This window comes from Bos taurus, chromosome 10 (genome assembly GCF_002263795.3).
Source record: "Bos taurus isolate L1 Dominette 01449 registration number 42190680 breed Hereford chromosome 10, ARS-UCD2.0, whole genome shotgun sequence".
Lineage (NCBI taxonomy): Eukaryota > Metazoa > Chordata > Mammalia > Artiodactyla > Bovidae > Bos > Bos taurus.
Genome location: NC_037337.1, coordinates 87,622,717 through 87,642,225, shown reverse-complemented (window position 1 = coordinate 87,642,225; position 19,509 = coordinate 87,622,717). Strand labels below are relative to the sequence as shown.

At 49.4% G+C, this 19,509-nt stretch overlaps 1 protein-coding gene across 1 annotated transcript in view; it reads right to left on the bottom strand.

Moving 5' to 3' along the window:
* ESRRB (estrogen related receptor beta) overlaps positions 1-15,327 on the bottom strand; it is a 183,237-nt gene extending 167,910 nt beyond the window's left edge. Inside the window, exon 1 of the mRNA XM_010809670.4 lies at positions 15,169-15,327. Coding sequence (XP_010807972.1) covers positions 15,169-15,170 — 2 coding nt within the window. The 5' untranslated portion in view covers positions 15,171-15,327. The remainder of the gene's footprint in view (positions 1-15,168) is intronic.
* Between the last annotated feature and the right edge of the window lie 4,182 nt (positions 15,328-19,509).

Below are 19,509 nucleotides of genomic sequence, written 5' to 3'. Positions count from 1 at the left end.
GGCTCTTCCTGGGGCTCCTCCTGGGTAGTGATGAAATCCACCATCAAATTCCAGAGAGACCCATAAGGAGGCGCAGAGACTGAGGCCCCCACCGGACCCTGCCTCATAGCCCCTCTCTGTAGTAGATGGTGCTCGTGTCCTGCTCAGATCCATTGGCCCCCACACCCCTGGTGTGCCTGGCCATCTCTAGCTTCTAATGACTACAGCCTTCTCCTGGGAACTGCCCTTGACCAGTGGGAGCCTTCTTGGTCCAGGGGGTCTGGGATGTTCCTCCCTCACCTTGGGACAGTTCCCAACCTACGACTGACTCATATGGTGGTGCAGCTGGTCAGTATGCTTGCCTCAAGGTGGGACAACCGTGGAGTGTAATTCATGCTCCAGAGCTCCCCATGGAGTCGGGCTGAAGCTAGATCTCAGCTGAATTTACACCCTTACTCAGTCCCTCCCCAGCCCTCCTTTCCTCACTCCCTTACAGATGTCTCCAGGCAGCACCCTCTCAATACAACTCTTGCCCGGAATTTCCATTTCAGGCTCTGCTTCTAGGGACACTGACCAAAGACGCTCTCCTCCCCCACCTCTGAGGAGTCTTCCCCAAACAGCCAGGGTGATGGTGGTGTTGCAGGAAGGGGGACTCTTTGCAGGCTCTTGTCTAACAGTCAGAAATGCATTGTCCGAGGAGACACACGTGCTCACACAGCGACAGACTTTCTGGGGAAGGGACACGGGCGGAGAGCAGCAGGGTAAGGGAGCCCAGGAGAACTGCTCTGCTACGTGGCTCGTAGTCCCAGGTTCTATGGTGAGGGGATTCGTTGTCGGGTTTTCTCTGGACAATCACTCTGACGCAGGGTCCTTCCTGGTGGTGTACACATTGCTCTGCCAAGTTGGATGCCAGCGGGAAGGGTTCTGAGAGGTGGTAGGACATGTGGTGTCTCCTTTTGACTTTTCCCAAATTCTCCCGGTTGGTGGTGGCCTATTAGTTCTATCTTCTTTACCAGGTGCTCCTGTTGTAAAATAACTCCTGCTGATGGTCACTGTGGTGCCTGGCCAGGATGAGTGGTTTCACTGTGGTTCCCCTAACAGTGGAACCATAAACAAGGCAAATGCCAAAATATCTAGAAGAGACAGCTGCACACCCATCAGACGAAGAGGTGACAGTTTAAGCAAAAGACTCACCCAATCTGGGGAAAATGCTGGCCTTGGATCTGCAAAGGCCCCAGAGGTAGGAGACAGCACTACTGGTGTTCTCTGTGTCACTCTTATCGGGGAAGCAGAGCCTGGGTCAAGGCCATGATTCAGGAGACCAGCAGATTCTGCAGTTCACACTAACACTTGTCTGACGCAGCTGGGGACCCAGTGGCCTCTACCAAGAACCACCATAGTCCCGTCAAACAAGCAGCTCCCTTCCCAACACACACAGAACTTCCATATTCTTCCTGGAATGCAGATGGAGGGCTGGAGACCCCAAGAACCTCAGACAAGGCGGGAAACAGAGTCCCCAAGGCAAGCAAGTACTTCAGCGAAATTCTGTACTGGCTTGTCTAAGCAACTTCAGTGGAGGTTCTCAGGATGACACCATGGCCTGGGGACAAGGGGTAAGTGCTAAACATCAGGAATCATAGCAGCGACTAAGACATCCGTTAGCATTTCATTGCAAAGCCCAGATGACCATCCTGTCACCCTCCGCCCACTGTATTCAGAAGGCAGATTGCAGGCTGTGAGGGCTCCTTAAAGATGAGTGAAGCCAGAGGAAAGTCAGAAACCCGATGAACCTGTATCCATGGAAGCTCATGGACAGGCGAATGATAAACACTTTGTCTCAGCCAGTGAGCACACGCTGGACTCCACCCAAGGTGGGGAGATATTATAACTCTGCTCTGGAATGTGATTAGCATCCCAGAGCCACATGAGTGGATCAAGAGGAGCTAAAGGTCACAGGAGACTAGGCAGGAAGTCCAGACATCCAAGGCTGTGGTATTGGCATTGGTGAGAGACCGCTCCTCCCTCATCTCACTCCCTCAATTAAAAAAAAAAAAAAGTGTGGATTACAGATGGCGCAGCCCAGACAAGAGGGAAGGATGAACAGCAACCCACAGGAAGTCAGGAGAGGGGTGCAGCTCAAGTGTCAAATTTATAAAGTAGATGTAGCTCTCGGAAGACAAAGTCAAGACAGATGACGTGTGGCTAGAGCAAGGTGGGGAAAAAGACAAAACAGGAAACATAAAGTGAAAACACTCTTGATGGGCTAGCTGGAGGGAGGATATAAAGGCAGACGTGGGAAAGATGATGGGGGAGCAGGCAAGCAACAGTCAGAATAAAGCAGGAGAAACAAAATGTGTTTTCTGAGAGAGCACACTGCATCATGGGAGCCTTGAAAGTCTGCCCATTTTAGCCACAGGTTGGGTTTACATGTTACGAATATAGTTACCAGTTCCCCCGGAGAGGTTTAAAATACTGATGTAGGGGAAAGACTGTTAGCAGTGTCAAAGGAGAGCTAAGGGGTAATCAGCAGAGGTCTCCCTTGACGGAAGCATCTGCATTGTAATATTTACAAGGACACAGGGACTTGGGGAAGAAGAGCTAGAACTGTAGGCTTTTTCGTCAGGTCTGTTAAGGGACGCAGCTGACACATTTCAAGAAAATAAATAAAAACACTACAACTTCAACAATGTTGGACCAAGTTCAGTGTTGGTGTAAATGATGCCCCAGGGCACTGGTGTGGTTTTCTCTGGTTGGGTGCTTGCACTTAGTCCTGCAGTGTGTTGTAATACTACGTAGGGTGATATCAGACCCCACAACTTACTCCCTTAAGTTGGGTCACCTTAAGTAAGGTCCTCAGTGCCTCTGTCTCCTCTTCTGTAAAATGGGAATAATGATAAAACTTACATCTTTCAGTCGTTACAGAGACAAAGTAAGATAAGCTCTGTAAAGTTTCCGGCATATACCAGGCCCTTGATAAAGACCTTTCCTTCTCCCATACTCTGAAGAGTAGTTGCAGAGACAGAACATGTGGAAAAGTCAAAAAACGAAGCAAGCAGTAAACAACAATACAAGGAAACTGTAAAGGAATGTTTTAAGGAAATGTCATATTTAGGTTCTAGGTAATGGTACTGTTAACATTTGGTGAGATTATTGTCAGGAAAAAAAATGGAACCCTTCACAACATGGAGCAAAAGAATGATGCTGAAGATTTTTTTAAGGCTTTAAATTCGTAATGTGGTTCATGTGCAATGGGAAAACTGCTGGTTAAAGAAAATATGAGGTTTTAGGGGACAGAGAACAAAGCATGTCCCCAGGCTCAGTATGGAAATGACAGCGACCCAAGACCACCTGAGCTGCGGAAGTCCAATTGTCAGAACCGTCCTTCTGGGAGATTTTGGTGGAGGACTCGGAAAGGGGCCTGAGATCAAGGGTCCAGCTTATAAAGGAATCACTTCATAAGTTTCATGAAACGGCAAAGACAGAAGTGAAAGGGGCACAAGGGATCAATGGAAGTAGAGTTGGGGACTTACGGGAGACTATTTTAGAAATACGTTAGAGAAAAAGAATTGTCACACAGAGATTAATGATAAAATCAAGGCCATTTAGTTAAAAAAATAAGAAAAAAATATCTGCATAAGGAAGCACATAGGGACCCAGAAAATGGATAAGGGATATTTTGTGCTCTGAGGTCTCTTTATTTAGCAAGTCTCCAAGTTTAATATTTTTAAATTAATAGACTATGAGGGAGAGAGGGGAAAAAAAAGAACAGAAGCAGACAGCAAAATGGTCATACAAAGAAGTAGGTACAGCAGTTGGGAAATCATGTCATTCCTAAAAGGTGTTTTCAGTGGGTTGGTTTTCAGCAGCTCAATTTGCTGCTGCTGCTGCTGCTGCTAAGTCAGTTCAGTCATGTCCGACTCTGTGTGACCCCATAGACATCAGCCCACCAGGCTCTCCCGTCCCTGGGATTCTCAAGGTAAGAACGCTGGAGTGGGTTGCCATTTCCTTCTCCAATGCATGAAAGTGAAAAGTGAAAGTGAAGTCGCTCAGTTGTGTCCGACTCTGAGCGACCTCATGGACTGCAGCCTACCAGGCTCCTCCATCCATGGGATTTTCCAAGCAACAGTACTGGAGTGGGGTGCCATTGCCTTCTCCGGCAGCTCAATTTATATGTTGCTAAAAGATTTTCCAGTTCACACCACGGAGGCACGAACCACCACCCCTGACCAATGAGGGAGAACACAGAGGGGGGAAATTTAAGCCATGGGGAACCATCAGCCAGGCCTGTGGCATTTCTGGAATTAGCCAAGTCGATACTCGGGTTGGGGGCGTGGGCACTCACTTGTGCCAGTTCTTTCGTTAGTGCCTTCAAAGGCAAGATGAGTGCTTGTCATGTTCAGGTAGTGCTGGGTTATAGCATCAGCAGTCCCTGCCCACGGAGCCTTCATGCTGAATGGGAAACCACCACACAGACAGCTGTGGTTCAGGATGATCACTGCCCGGGCGGGGCACAGGGGAGGTTTGGAGCCACACACCCAAGCGGGCACTTGGAGGTGAGCCAGTCCACCCATTCCTTTTACATGAAAAGAAACAGAGGCAGAGAGAACCCAAGCAGCTTGTACAAAGTCATCAGGCAGTGGCAGAGCTGGGAGCAGGACAGTGGCTTCTGAGAAAAAAAATGTAAGAGCTTGCTCCATATGCTGCCACACAAATCAGTTTCATTTCCATAAACGGTTTGGTAGTCTCCACAACAGTGTCCAGCCGCATCATCGGTAGAGTGTCACATTTCAAGGTACTATATCAATCTGATATTTTTAGCAGATGGATTCCACAAGTCTTGTTATAACGCATCCACCTGGCTTCCCTCTGCCCCCACTCCCCACTTTCAGTAATCAGGCAAATTCACCACCCCCTCCCTCAAATGCTGAGGTACAGCATCTTTGCATGTTTTCAACTTTTTATAAATGCTACAATCCTATCTCTAGAATTCTCCTGAATGCTTCTCTTTTACCAACGCTGCTGACTCTTCAAATACACTAAGATGGCCCATTAGATTAACCCAGTAGTTGCTTCTGACCCTAAGGGCACAGAGCCAAGGGAATATTCTGACGAGAAAGAAGCCACCACCCTGTCTCTGTTGTTCAAGAGCAGACCTTGAACTTGCAGGGACCAATATCCATCTCCTGATCCTTTTCCACGTGGTGCTTGGTTCCCACTGACTTCCAGAGGAGCAACAGCAGATGGGCATCCGAAGGCAGAATTAACTCAAGAGTCATTACATGAGGGTGTTCTCAATTGAGTGCCCTGGAGTAAATAGTAATTACATGTTCCTTTAAGATTACTCTCAGCCTGAGATGGGGAAAGAAGAGAGTCATGGCTGACTGACCACAATACCCTTAATGAGCACACATGCGCACGAGCACACAGGCCGGTCGCAAGTCTGGATTTGGAAATTTCCCCTAAGATTACGTGATGTCGCTTCTACAAGTCCCTTGAAATGTACCAATTGGGCCCCCTTGGAGACATCAGAAATTACTCTTCTCTCTTCCCATTTTTCTTTCCTCGCTAAGCACTCCCTAAATATGCACCATCAAATATGTGGAAAATAAGCTCTCCCCATTCCGTTACGTTGTACAAGAGAAGGAATTGTCTCTGTGCAGAAACACACTCCAGTGACACCACTGCACTCCTGGACACACCAGACAACCCATCTCAGAGACATCCCTGGTGGTCCCGTGGTTAAGACTCCACGCTCCCAGTGCAGGGGCCTGGGTTCGACCCCTAGTGAGGGAACTAGATCCCACACCCATAATGACGGCCACATGCTGCAACTAAGAGCCCGCAGGCTGCAATGAAGATCCTGTGAGCTACAACTCAACCTGGTGTAGCCGAAAAGAAAGAAAACCCATCTAAACCATTCCAGTCTCACACCTGGACTTCAGCAGCCATCTGTGCTAGGCCATGGAGAACAGATTTCCATGAGGGAGAACACATTTGGCCAGACCACACCAAGGCCCAAGCAGACACTGGGAGGACGCCGACTTGATTATGGGATATGACCATGCAGGGAATTGCGGGGGCCAGGGATGTATTAAGGAGAAGGCAATGGCACCCCACGCCAGTACTCTTGCCTGGAAAATCCCATGGACGGTGCAGCCTGGTAGACTGCAGTCCATGAGGTCGCTAAGAGTCGGACACGACTGAGCGACTTCACTTTCACTTTTCACTTTCATGCATTGGAGAAGGAAATGGCAACCCACTCCAGTGTTCTTGCCTGGAGAATCCCAGGGACGGGGGAGCCTGGTGGGCTGCCGTCTATGGGGTCGCACAGAGTCAGATACGACTGAAATGACTTAGCAGGGATGTATTCAAAACACCTCTAGAGTAGCATCTTCTGCTACATTTGTAAGCAGCTTGGGCAGGGGTTGGGAGGAATGTAGGGACTTTGGAAGTTTCCACCCTCTTGACCTTTTCTGCACAGGACCCAGAAAATGATGACCACAACAACCAAAATGTCATCACCCTCAACAACAGCTTTCCAAATTTGCTATTGAGCAGGCACTGTTCCAGGGCTTTTATAAGGGTCTCCTTAAACCTTTACAACAGCTCCACAAGGCAGGTGCTCTTACTATACCCATTATACAGATGAGGAGACCGAGTGTGGGGTAGAGAAGGTGGGAAGCTTGTCCAGGTTGTGGCAGGCACGAGGTGGACGTGGGTCCAGAAACATGGTTCCAGCACGCGTTTTGTCTAACAGCACCCAAACCACTGCATGGAGCTCACCGTGCAGGAGAATGAGCTAGTCTAAAACCGGTAAGCACGTCCCTTTCTTAAGGAACGCTTGCCCTCTGATTCTTTTTCTTTTTTCTTTTGCCCTCTGATTCTTATGCTAGTTTCCCACCAATCTTGTGAGGCCCTCAGCCCAGATTTCAGCCCCTTTTGCTGGTGAAGGAATGAAGGTAGGTAGGGGTTAGGGACTTGCCAAGGTCACCGTGCTTGGAAACTCTCTTCCCAAATCTCAACTGTGCTCCCACCAAAGGATTTGAGTAAACCTTGAAGAGCAGGCTTCTGGGGCTTCTCCAGATGCCGAGGGGCCCGGAGGCAACTTCTGGGGCCAAGGATGGTGAGGGAGGGATATCAGGACCGCAGAGGCATAAAACCATGGTGGTGACAAATTGAAAGCAAAATTTAAAATGCAGCGTTTATATACTTGTTTTTGAAAAAGAAGGCCTGACCAGTTTCCTGCTCACTGTCCCGGTATACTTACAGATAGAGGGAGGTGAGGAGTGAGACAGGCCTAGAAGATGCTGGACAGTAGGGACTGACTGAGTTGGTAAAGGCACAGAGCCCCCCAAAAGCCATGTCTGACCCCAGGGTTTTCTATTAAAGGATGGGGTGGGGACTTCCCTGGTGGCCCAGTGGTTACGAATCTGCCTGCCAGTGCAGGGACATGGGTTCGATCCCTGGTCCGGGAAGATCCCACATGCCGCAGAGTGACTAGGTCCCTGTGCTGCAGCTACTGAAGCCTGCCCACCCTGGAGTTCATGCTCTGCAACAAGAGAAACCACTGCAAGGAGAAGCTCGGGCACCACAGCTAGAGAGCAGCCCCTATTCACCGCAACTAGAGAAAAGCCCGCTGGCAGCAATGGAGACTCAGCACAATCAAAAATTAATGAATTATTTTAAAGGAACCCGAGCAGGCTGAGCTGTAATTATCGGTTACGTCAGGAGCACCACAAACCAGGTTCACCGTGAGCAATGGTTTTAAAATGTAACCTTTTAGAGCTGGAGGGCCTAAGAGATCTTGTCCACTCCTTCAAGTTATGATGTAGGGAACTGAGGCCCTGTGCACCTTAATTATCACTGACCTGGGGGTGAACTGGACTGAACCCACCTGGCACCTGCCTCTGCCCGGGGTACTTGGCTGCTACCTCCATCCACTAGAGACACAGACGGAAGCAACCCTCCATAGTGGACTTCCTCCCGTTGACTTCGGTTTTTAACATTTTTTTGGGCCATGCTACACAGCATGCCACATCTTAGTCCCCCAACTAGGGATCGAACTCGGCCCTGGCAGGGGAAGCTTGGAGTCTGAACCGCTGGACTGCCAGGGAACTCTTGGTTTTTAATTAATAACTTTGATTTCAGAGTAATTCTAATGTCACAGGAAGTTGAAAAGAAAGCGAACAGGAGGTTCTGTGCACCACTCAGTCTGCCCTTCCAGCTGACTTGTACCCACACAGAGTTCTAAGACAATTGCAGATACACGTGGGGTGACAGGTCTCTTCCTGAGACTCATTATGGAGCAAACAATTCCTAACATTGCTTTCTCAGATCATATGCTACTCCCCTCACAGCCGTGAACCCTAACACACACACACACACACACACACACACACACACAGCCTAATCAGCAATAATTTCACTCCTGAATATTGCTAGAAAGATCACTAAGCCAAGCTAATCAATTGTCTCAGCCAGCAACCAGTCCCCGAGAGATGCCTAGACTTTTCACTGTTCTCATTTAACCCTTGGCAGCCTGAGTTTTTCCTCCCCAGTCTTCCCAGAGAGCACAAACGCTGTTCTGGGAAGAATCCAGTATCGAAGATGATGTTCCCCAGTTACCACCTTTCCAAAGCCTTGTCTGTGCTAATGGAAGCAGACACTCTGGAACACTTCAGAAGGAGGGTCTCCCTCTCATGTGCATCGCCTGGGACCAGCGTGGTTAAAGCAAAGGAGAGGGACGCGGGGCCCCACGCAGAACAGCCAGAGGAAGCAGGTACCAACCAGAAAGGGAGTGGGGAGGGAAACCGTCACAGGAGAGATACCAGTTTAGCAATTAAATTTGACATCAACTTAGACAAAGCTTCTTTACTGAACAGCATGAAATTCTAGCGAAGATTTGTCCACATGTGCATAAAAGACACAGCTCATTCTCTCTCTCTCTCTTGCTCTCTTTTGTTTTTCCTGGATGGAGGAACGTGAAGAGCAACAGAGAAGGGTGGGGGCAAGACCATAGTCAACAGGTCATGAGCTAATGTAGTTAAGGCAGCTGAACATTCATAGCTTCAAGTCACTTCCTGCTCCCATGATGGAAGGATGGGAGGGCCCCCTTGTGAGGAGAGACTCCGTGCAAGTCACGTCACATTCATTCATTGAGCACACGCTGTGCGTCATGCATTGCGCTTGGCACTGGGGCCTCAAAAGCTGATAGCAAGGAGGCAAAAGGGAGGCTGTGACAATTTTAGGAGAGCAGAGAGGAGGCAGGGAGAGGAACATGGGTGGCGCCGCATTCCTACTCCGATCCCCTGATCAGTGGGGGAAGAAAAAGAGGAGGGCTCACTGCCTTGAGGCATAGTCTCTGCAAAGACACACAGGGAGGGTCAAGGTCATCGGCACTGGGTGCGGCCCAGGAGAGGACACCTCAGGGGTGAGGCCCACGTGGCCTTTGGATTCACTGGTCAAGTGACCCTGTTGAGAGAAAGGACCGAGCAGGCGGCTGCTGCCTAGAAAACACAGCCCGGTGGGCTTCACAGCTGGGATTGGTCTGCCCTGCTCTGGGGGTCGAGCCTGAACTGCCATGTGAGAATACAGGATGGAGAAGGTGCAGGAAAGACTTGGAGAGCCAAGAACAAAAGCTGCTCGTTGGAATGTGAGTGGGGCCAAGAGAGTTGACCAAATTCTGACCCTGCAGAGCAGAAGAGTCAGGCCTTATTCCCGGACTTAGGACTGTGGTCCAGCCCTCCCACGCTCTGCTCTTGACCATGGTTTAAAGCCCCAGGTTCCTTCCAGGGTGAGGCAGGGTATGTTCCCAATGTGCCTTGAACTCTGATTTCCAGTTGAAATAGCTCACTGGAGGGTGAAGCTGGAAGTCTTGCTGACACCAGACTCTGCTCACCAAAACTCAGGGAAAACAGCCTGTTACGGACTGAATGAGTCCCCACCCAGATTCATGTGCTGGAGCCCTTGTTCCCAATGTGATGGTATTTGGAGGTGGGACCTTCAGGAGGTAACTAGGGTTAGATGAGGTCATGAGGGTGGAGCCCCATTGATGGGATTAGTGTCCTTTTGAGAAGAGGAAGAAAGCGGAGCTCTCACTCTCACCTCCATATGAGGACACGGCAAGAAGACAGTCCACCAGGAGAAGGTTCCTCCCTGGGACCTGACCATGCTGGCATCCTGATCTTGGACCAGCCTCCAGAACTGCAAGAAAATTAATTTCTATTGCTGAAGCCACCATCTGTGGTGTTTTGTCATGGCAGTCCAAGCCAAGATATGCCTTAGTGGGAGGCATAGGGGTCTGTTTTTAGTGGTGTGACAAGGTGTGGGCAGAAGTGACTGGTCTGTGCTGAGCAAATAAAATGGCCAAGGCTTACTGGGTAAAAGGCTAACATTCCACATGCATGTCATCTTCCCAACAATTCTATGGGGTAGGTTCTATGTGTGTGTGCATGCTAAGTCGCTTCAGTCGTGTCTGACTCTTTGCAACCCTATGGTCCATGAGCCTGCCAGGCTCCTCTGTCCATGGGATTCTCCAGGCAAGAATACTGGAGTCGGTAGTCACTCCCTCCTCCAGGGGATCTTCCCAACCCAGGGATAGAACCTGAGTATCTTAGTCTCCTGCACTGGCAGGCAGGTTCTTCACCGGTTCTATAATTACCCCCATTTAACAGATGAGAAAATGGAGACCTTAAGAGATTAAGTAGCTCAAGTCTCACAGCTGAGAAAAGGTAACGTTGGAACTTGAACTCTGGCTGTCTGACTCAGAATGTATGCTATTAACCACAGCTCTGTGCCGTCCACCGAGGCACTTGTCAGGGCAGGAGGACAGGAATGATCGACAGTGAGCTGGGCTTACAGAGAGGAATGTTATGTGGTCCCTACATTTAGGGGGTTCCTGATGCAGTGAGGGCGACCGACAGGAGCAGTCCTCCCGTGGGGGTGAATGAAATGATGGCGGGACATCAACTGGGGCCCCAAGAAGAGGAAGATGCCAACCAGGTAAGGAAGACTTCACAGAAGAGCTGGTGTGGACGCGTTACAAGTCCACCTTGACCCAAGGGCTCACGGCCACTAAGAAACATGAAGAGAAAGGACGGTGGCCAGGTCAGAGGGAAACAAAAGGCCAGAGGACCCTGTGGACAGAAAGGCAGCTTTTGGAGCCTCTGCTGACTTCATGGAGCAGTGAAAAAGAGCCAAGCGAAAGGACTAGAAACTGCTCACTTGATTGGTGGAGAAAAAATGCCAAGTGTACAGAGCACTCAGAATCCTCCAGTATCAGGGATTCCTGCCCTTATCCCCAAAGCTGGAGAAGGGGACTACAGTCCAGGGGAGCCATATGGCTCCAGCATTCCCCTCTCCTCTACTGTACACTTGCCCGGAACTTAGACTCCTGACCTCAGTTTGGCCTTGACCTTGCTTGACCTTGGCCAAATTGCTCCATGCCTTCTCTGGCTGGAGATGGGAGTTTTCCACCTGCTTTCTCCTAGGCACAGTGAACCAGATGGGTTTTGAGGTCCTGGTGTGCAGTGCCTGGAGCTGAGGGACTCAGACTGATCACGGGGCAAAGGGGAAGCCAGTGGGGGTGCAAATTTGCTCTTGAGGGGGAAGCCCGCCCTCTGCATTTCAGAGACAGGGCCAAAGTGGGGGAGACCCTCTCCACCAGCTCCACCAGGCAGCTGGGGAGACTCTCCTGCTGCCTGTAAATTGAGCCATTCTCCTGTCTCCACGTGCCCACCTCCAGACTGGAAGAGAATTGATTTGGGGAGCTGAAGGCACACAGCCCCTCCAGGGCCTCAGTGAACCCAGGATCCGTGTCTGCTACGGGGGGCTCTTTTTCTGAACACAGCACAGCTTCTGCCACGGTTTCCATCTTCGCTTTGTGAAATGATCCCCTCTCTCTCTCTCCTCCACCTTCCACTTTGCCCAAGTTGTACAGCAGCCTGGAAATGCTGATGGCTTAACTGGTTTAATTTTTTTCTCCAGCAGCCCTGAGGGGTTTTAACTCTTTCCTCCTGCAGAAACCCTGCTTTTGGAGTTGAATGTTTAAATTCTCACTGGGAGACTCATAAATATTCGGAGTCACTCTCTCCCTCTCTGTTTGATTAGGAAATGAGCCTTTAACTCAATGTAATCCCCAAGCCATTAACAAAAAAGCCCTCAACAGCTCCACTATTAGAATTTCACTCTTAACCCGCTGAGGATTGAATTAGATTAACATAACTACCCACAATCTGAGTTTATTTTCTGTGCCAGATAGAAATGTGTTTTTCAGGGAAGGCGAGAAGGGGGAGGGAAGGGAGGGGGGAGACAGAGAGCGCGAGAGAGCACAGGAGGATAATGAAATGTAAAAATAGAGATAAGAAAAAGATGGACAGATACACTGTAGAGGTGAAGTGATGGGGAGAAACAGCTGTACTTAGTCTTTGGTTGAAAAATCCTGCCAGCTGCCATTTTTTACTTGTGGGATATTTGGAGGGGAAATCGTTTGAATGAGGGGAGCGCTTTCCAGGTATTTGCAATTCCTTCTTCCTCGAGATTGATGGCCTTGCACCTGAGCCTGCTGTAGTCCAAAGCACCTGCTCACTGGCCCCACTGGCCCCAGTTTGGGAAGAGGTCGGGGCTGGGTTTCTACGAGCTGGAGGGAGGGGGGCACGCATAAAACAACAGCATGTACGCAGGCGACTGTGAATTTACATCAAAGAAATAAACAACGATGAGGATGGAATGGGGGAGATTTTACAGACTTGAAGTCACAGACAGCCCCGTGACCAATTACATGTAAGAAATCAGTTAGGAAAAAAAAAAAAAATGAGTTTGACAGGAGCTTGGTCCACATAAAATTAATCGTTATTGAAGCAGAAACTAAGTAATCAGAGGCTGCCTTATGCAAAAGCATTGCAGTTTCCGCGCCTGCATCTCTATACACAAGTCCAGAGGGGCAAAACCACATCCTGAACTTGGGGGGGAAAGCCAGGCCTTCCATCACACTGCCAAACAAGCCCCCACCTCACCTAAAAGCATCCACAGGTGGCCAAAGGAAGGAGCAGTTCTTGTCTATATATGACAACAAGTATTCTCCCGTCTTAACCACTAATGCTAATGAGAACACAGGACTTGTTCAGAGCGCGGGACTCACCCCCACTGCATTTAATCAGGGACCGGCAGGCTCCAGGATGCATGCTGAGGAGGGGAGGGAACGGCTTGCTCTTGTATGAAAAGGTTTGGAGAATTTCACACTTCCTAAAAAGCCACTGAGATCAGACAGTCCTAACAGTTCAATTTTGCCAACAGCTGGCTGCTGAGGTTTCTGAATGCAATGTCTCAATCACTTGGTTCACTTGAGCTTTAATTAACAATCACCCACCAAATCCCACTTCAGTATTATTATGGGAAACCTTTGCAGGATATGTTTATCAAAACAGAGTCTGTGGACTAGAAAAAGTAATAATGCTACATATAGAATATGCCCAATTCCTTTTTTTTCCCTCTATTTCTGGGACTTTACTTTCCCTACTAGTTTTGAAATAATGACATTTCTTCTGATTTTACACAAAACTCTTTCTTCTAATTTCTCTAGCAGTGAATATAGTGAACATATAAAGTTTACTTTCAAATCCTAATGGGGATCAGGAAGGAATAAGAGATTAGAAAGTAAACTTCACATGTTCTGTCCTCCAAAATAATAAATGAATGGATTAAAGGCATTAATAATCTTAAGTAAACACTGATAAAAATACAGAACCAAGAGGAGGAAACTGAAAGTTTCATAAAAGTCAAAATAAAAATGAGATCAAACCGCCTCTCTAAATATATGTGGGCATCCATATTATTTAACTTTCTTCAAGTCAGTTTTGCTGCTAAAATGATTTTGTTTTTAATCAAAACAGTCCAGACATATCTATTTTGTTTACTGCCTTTAAATTATTGGAAAGATGATGAGTTGGGACCTTGTTTTCCCAAAGAAATCAAGAAGTAGTGCTTAGCAATGCAGCTTATGGGAAGCATTGTATTAGTAAATAGAAACTCAGGTATTATTTGTCTCGTAAAAAAGGATGCATTTTAAAGTTGTACATCATATACGTTAAGCATCATCACTCCCCACCCCCCCCCAAATTTAGGGCTTCTATTTCTTCATACATAATATATAAAAAAATCTCCCCAACTGCAGCATTTTTAGCTAACGCTATGCAGTTTCCAGAAACTAAAGCCCCAGTGTTCCACAGGAAGCTGGTGGCGTGTTAAGCGGTGTGGACCAGCAGACGGTATCTGGGGACTGCTGTCTCTAGGAGTTGCCGGCGTGCTCACAGAGGCTGTGCTCTGCTTGTCTGAAACAAGTATGGCTTTGACAAGGACCCTCATATTAACTTTCTTCCTTCTCGAAGGATGCGGAGCGACGACTCCACGGCACTCCACACCCAGCTTCTGTCCTCTCGGATGCTCTTCCACTCCCAGCCCCCTACCCCAGTTCCCCTTTCAGGATGAAGAAAACACACCAAATGAGTGAGCCAACAAAAGCCCGCAAGGCAAGACAAAGTGTCAGCTCTCATCCCAACTTCTCAAAGCAAACTCCGCGCAAAAAAAAGAAAAGTCATTTTCTTTAAGGCGCTATAGAAAAGCTGGCTATCGGGACTGTCACGATTCCCTCCCTGAACCAGGAAGCTCCCGGGCTGTGCCGAGTCTGCCGGGAGCCCTCCATCATCACCTGTCCTGTGTGAACTGGATCTTTGCTCTGTAACCTTCCCAGCTCACCCAGAGCCGGAGCTGCCAAGCAAATGAAAGTTTTCACACTGGGAGACATAACCACCCTGCGGAGTCGCATGTAAACTTTCCCTTGCCCTTTTGATTTACTTACTTTTTCTCAGTGAAAACAAATAAAAAAACTAAAAGAGGACTGACCTACTGATTTCTAAATGAGTTTGTGTAACTGTCCCTCCCCACCCTTCTGGGTCCCTCTGACCTTCCCAGGACAAGTCTGCGAGAAGCAACATTTTCCTCTGGGTCACCCAGAGATGCTCAAGGGTGCCGAGATCCAGGATGAGAGAGAGCAGGCAAGGGGAAAGATATTTTCGTCCATAAAAAAGACAGAGGGAGAGAGAGAGAGAGAAGAAAGCAGCGTGGTGTGGGGCAAAGGACCGAAAGGTCCAGGGCAGAGTCGGGGGCAGAGGGTAGGAAGAGTCCGGTACTTACATGCTTGGGGCTGGGGAAGGGACAGGATGGCGGGGAAGGGGCTCCCCTCAGCTGTTTCCAGTCGCTGATGGCTCGTTGCTCAGCTCCTCCAGCACCAGCTGACAGTCCCCTGTCTGTGTCTCTTTGTGACTAAGGACACAGTACTCCCAACCTATAAATAGATCCCGACTCCGTGATTGATATAACAGGCAGCTGACAAAAAAAAAAAAAAAAATCCCACAACCATAACCAGGTCTTAAACAAAACAGCAAAAAAAAGCTCTAGACTTTCAACCCCACCGAGCTCCATGCAGACTCCATGCAGATGGGCACTGGAAAGCCGGGAAGAAAAATATACAATGAAGGGCAGGAGGAAATGGGGAGGTAGGGGGACCAAAACCAGGGAAAGGGTGAAATGCAGTTACTTCTCCAGTGGAGGACTTGGGGTCACTGGAGAACTGAGGGGTGATGGTCGGCCGAGAGAGCAAGGAGGGAAACGGGCAGGAGGGTCTGACCTCCCCACCCCCATCCCCACCCTGAGCTCCTGGCCCGATCAGGGCTGGAGTCAAAGTCCTGACTTGGGAGCATTCGTCAGCCCAAGTGCTTTCCACGAAAGTTTCCATGCCTCCTGCCAGATCAAGAGGCAGGGAGGGAGCAGACAGAGCTCTCCGAGCTCAGAGGCCAGGCAGGCTTTTCGGGGGGACACACAGGACGTTCCTGGACTAGCGAAAGGGGAGAGGACATGTAGGTGAGGGGCTGGGACTGGAGCCACCTGTGCCTGGAGTGGCAGGGCCCAGTGGGCCGCTCGCAGCCCCTAATGGGTTTCTAAAAGGATGGGGGTGACATTTGGACAGAATTGCCCAAGGTTGAAAGGCCATGGGGGCCTTGCTGTCTCTGCTTCTTCCAGAAAGATTTCCTAGGAGACTCAATTGTTTGACAAAGCTTCTTGGGGAAAAGAGTTCCAGTCTTTGGGATAGTAAGGAGTCTCTAAGAAACACTGGCTGCTCCAGTTTGTGCAAAGATGCGGCAGCCTCTCCAGGGCGGTCCAGCCCAACTCTGAAAGCTGAGGCATGGGGCAAAGTTTCGAGAAGACAGGAGAATAATGGAGAAATGACGGAAGTGTGGACTGTCCACACACTCCTGGTCACCCCAGGCACTCCTGCCATCTGCAGGCTACCTCCTCTGATCACAGCAGGGTCCTCTGTCTTGGTGCTCTGGTTACCTGTGCTCACAGATTTAGGTAGAATTTCAGATGAGGCTCCCTGTTCAGGAAGGGTCATGGATGCGCCCAGTCCCTTACTGGGTGTGATGAGGGACAGGTATTTTATCATCCCTTAGAACATCCTCATTTCTAACTTTTTAAAAAATGAAGTGGAATTTCCTCCTCACGTTACATCTAATTCTTTACTCTCCAGATTAACCGATAATCTGAGGCTAGGGGTACCCAGTCTGTTAAAGTCAAAACCTATTTAATATGCACGACCTCAAACATTTGCACAAATAGTCTGCCATTGGAATACAAGCTCCCAGAGGGGAAAGACATGTGTCCATCTTATTTAGCACTGCATGTCCAGCTCTACAATGATACCTGACACTTAGGAAGACTTTCCTGAAGTATGGATTGATTGACAACTAACTGAATGAATGAGTGAAGAGTGATGCGTAAGATACCCACCATCTGAATCACTCATTTGGACCAAGACATTCACTCTAGAAACGTCTGTATTATGAGACTGCCCTGGGGAAGGGAGAGAATTAGGAATGGGACAATAGGCAGATAGAGTCTGACTGGCCTACCACTGAGCCATGATTTCACCATGATTTCACCTGCTCTGAGCACCAGGCCAGTGGGGCCGCCAAGCACGTCCCTCCAGTCAGGCCTGAAGAGCTTCCCTGCTGGCTCAGGAGTTAAGGATCCACCGGCCAATGCAGGAGACACGGGATCCCTGGTCCAGGAAGATCCCATATGCTGAGGGGCAGCTGCACCACCACTACCGAGCCTGTGCTCCTCAGCCCGGAAATTACAACCACTGAAGCCCCAGAGCCCTTGAGCCCATGCTCTGCAACAAGAGAAGCCACCACAATGAGAAACGTGTGCACCGCAACTAGAGAGTAGTCCCCCACTCGCTGCAAGTAGAGAAAAGCCTATGCAGCAGTGAAGACCCAGCGCAGCCAAAAATAAAAAAATAACCAGGCTTGATCACTCATGGGGTTCTCAGCGAACACAGTTGCTAGGAAGGCGGATGACCCAGCCAAGAGGCAGGGGGCTCTAGACCAGTTCCCGTGCTGACGACTGGGGCTATGGCCACTTGGGTGCACATTCATTCCAGGCTCCTTCCCAGGGGAAAACCTTTCTCTTCTGATGCAGACTTATCTGCTCTCTCTCCTAATCCTCCAGCTGTGTCCATTCAGACTCTTGCTGACCCTGCCCAGACTTCCGGCAGAAATCACGTGTGAGTCTTTGTGGCTGGATCCTCTCCTAGCGCCTCACTCCCTCCAAACCCCCTCCACCCACCGGCTTCTAACTCCATGCCTCATCTGCCGTAAACGGTGAATGGGGTGAACTAAGCCATGCCTCCTTCAAGGCATCCTCCTTAGGAAACCCCTGTGTGTGTGTGTGTGTGTGTGTGTGTGTGTGTGTGTGTACTAAGTTGTTCGTTGTATGCGACTCTCTGAGACCCCTTGGACTATATTGTCCACCAGGCTCCTCTGTCCATGGAATTTCCCAGGCAAGAATCCTGGAACAGGTTGCCACTTCCTACTGCAGGGGATCTTCCTGACCCAGGGACTGAATCTGAAACTCTTGCATATCCTGCAATGGCAGGCAGATTCTTCACCACTCTGCCCCCTGGAAAGACCAGAAAGCCCCCGTGGCACCTTGATTTTGGCTTTTCACTGTCAGGTCCATCTCTGAATCACTCCCAGCGATTCAGCTCTCCCAGCTGAACCAAGTCTTGGTGTCTGCTCCCAGCTAAGTGGCCTGGGGAGACCAGCTAATAACCAGCGGGCCTCCCTCTGATCACACGGGGCTCCTGTGAAATGCTAGTCATTATCACAGGAGGCCATAGGCCTTTGCTTTCAGGAGGCTTTTTATAGCCCCATTTTCTCATTGTAAAGCATCTCCAGCTTCCAGAGCCAGGCCCCCTGGGCAGACACACACACAGACACACACACACCCAAGTAGTTAAAATGCAGACACTGGATCAGGACTCCCAGGGTTGGAATCTTGCCTCTTCCACTTGGTATTGGGAAACTGGTGAAATCCCGTAACTTCTCAGTGCTTCAGTTTCCCATCCGCAGGGTGGAAATTCTAAGTGTCGGCCTCTTCAGATCGTCACTTGGACAAAATGACTCAGTGCAAGGAGGTGTTTAGCACAGTGCCTGGCCTTGAGAATCCTCCATCAGCGTTTCGGGGAGCATTACCTGCCCCTGTGTACGCCTCTTTGCCACCTCGCTGGAGCTTGCTTTGGCTCCTCCGCACAGCTTGAGGAGGGAGAGCTGGAAGGGCCAGCACTTGAGCGAAGAAAGGGCTCTGCCTGGCCAGAGGTCAGAGGTCAGGAAGACTGTGTGGAATCTTTGGACATTTAGCTTGTGAGCCCAGGGGCAGGGGGAGAAGGCAGTGGCAACCCACTCCAGTACTCTTGCCTGGAAAATCCCATGGTCGGTGAAGCCTGGTGGGCTGCAGTCCATGGGGTCGCTAGGAATCAGACACGACTGAGCAACTTCACTTTTCACTTTCATGCATTGGAGAAGGAAATGGCAACCCACTCCAGTATTCTTGCCTGGAGAATCCCAGGGATGGGGGAGCCTGGTGGGCTGCCGTCTATGGGGTCACACAGAGTCGGACACGACTGAAGTGATTTAGCAGCAGCTAGGGGCAGGTGAGGACAAGAATAGAAGGGTCCAGGGGACCTTGACCCCCTTACACCCAAACAGCCAGGTCTATAGCCTGCTCACGTCTCCCTTGACCATCCCCTCCCTTTCTGCAAGAGATTCTCTGCCCACCTTGGGTATTCTGAGCGTTCTGTATCTCAGTGTCCCAGAAGACTTAGGGTCTTTCCTCAAGCTACTATCCAGCAGCTGACCAGAATGTGGCTTTGAAAAAAATGACCAAAGTGTCAGTGAAACCCCAGTCACTGAACCTATCATTCTATGCGAGTATGAGCTCTACTCCTTCCTTCAAACGTGACCTCAATTCTGGAATTTCTTGAGTTTTCGGTACTAACTTTTTAAGCATGCGATATATATACTTTTTATTACTATTTAAAATTCACATGTGGTGTTGGAGAAGACTCTTCAGAGTTCCTGGATTGCAAGAAGATCCAACCAGTCCATCCTAAAGATCAGTCCTGGGTGTTCATTT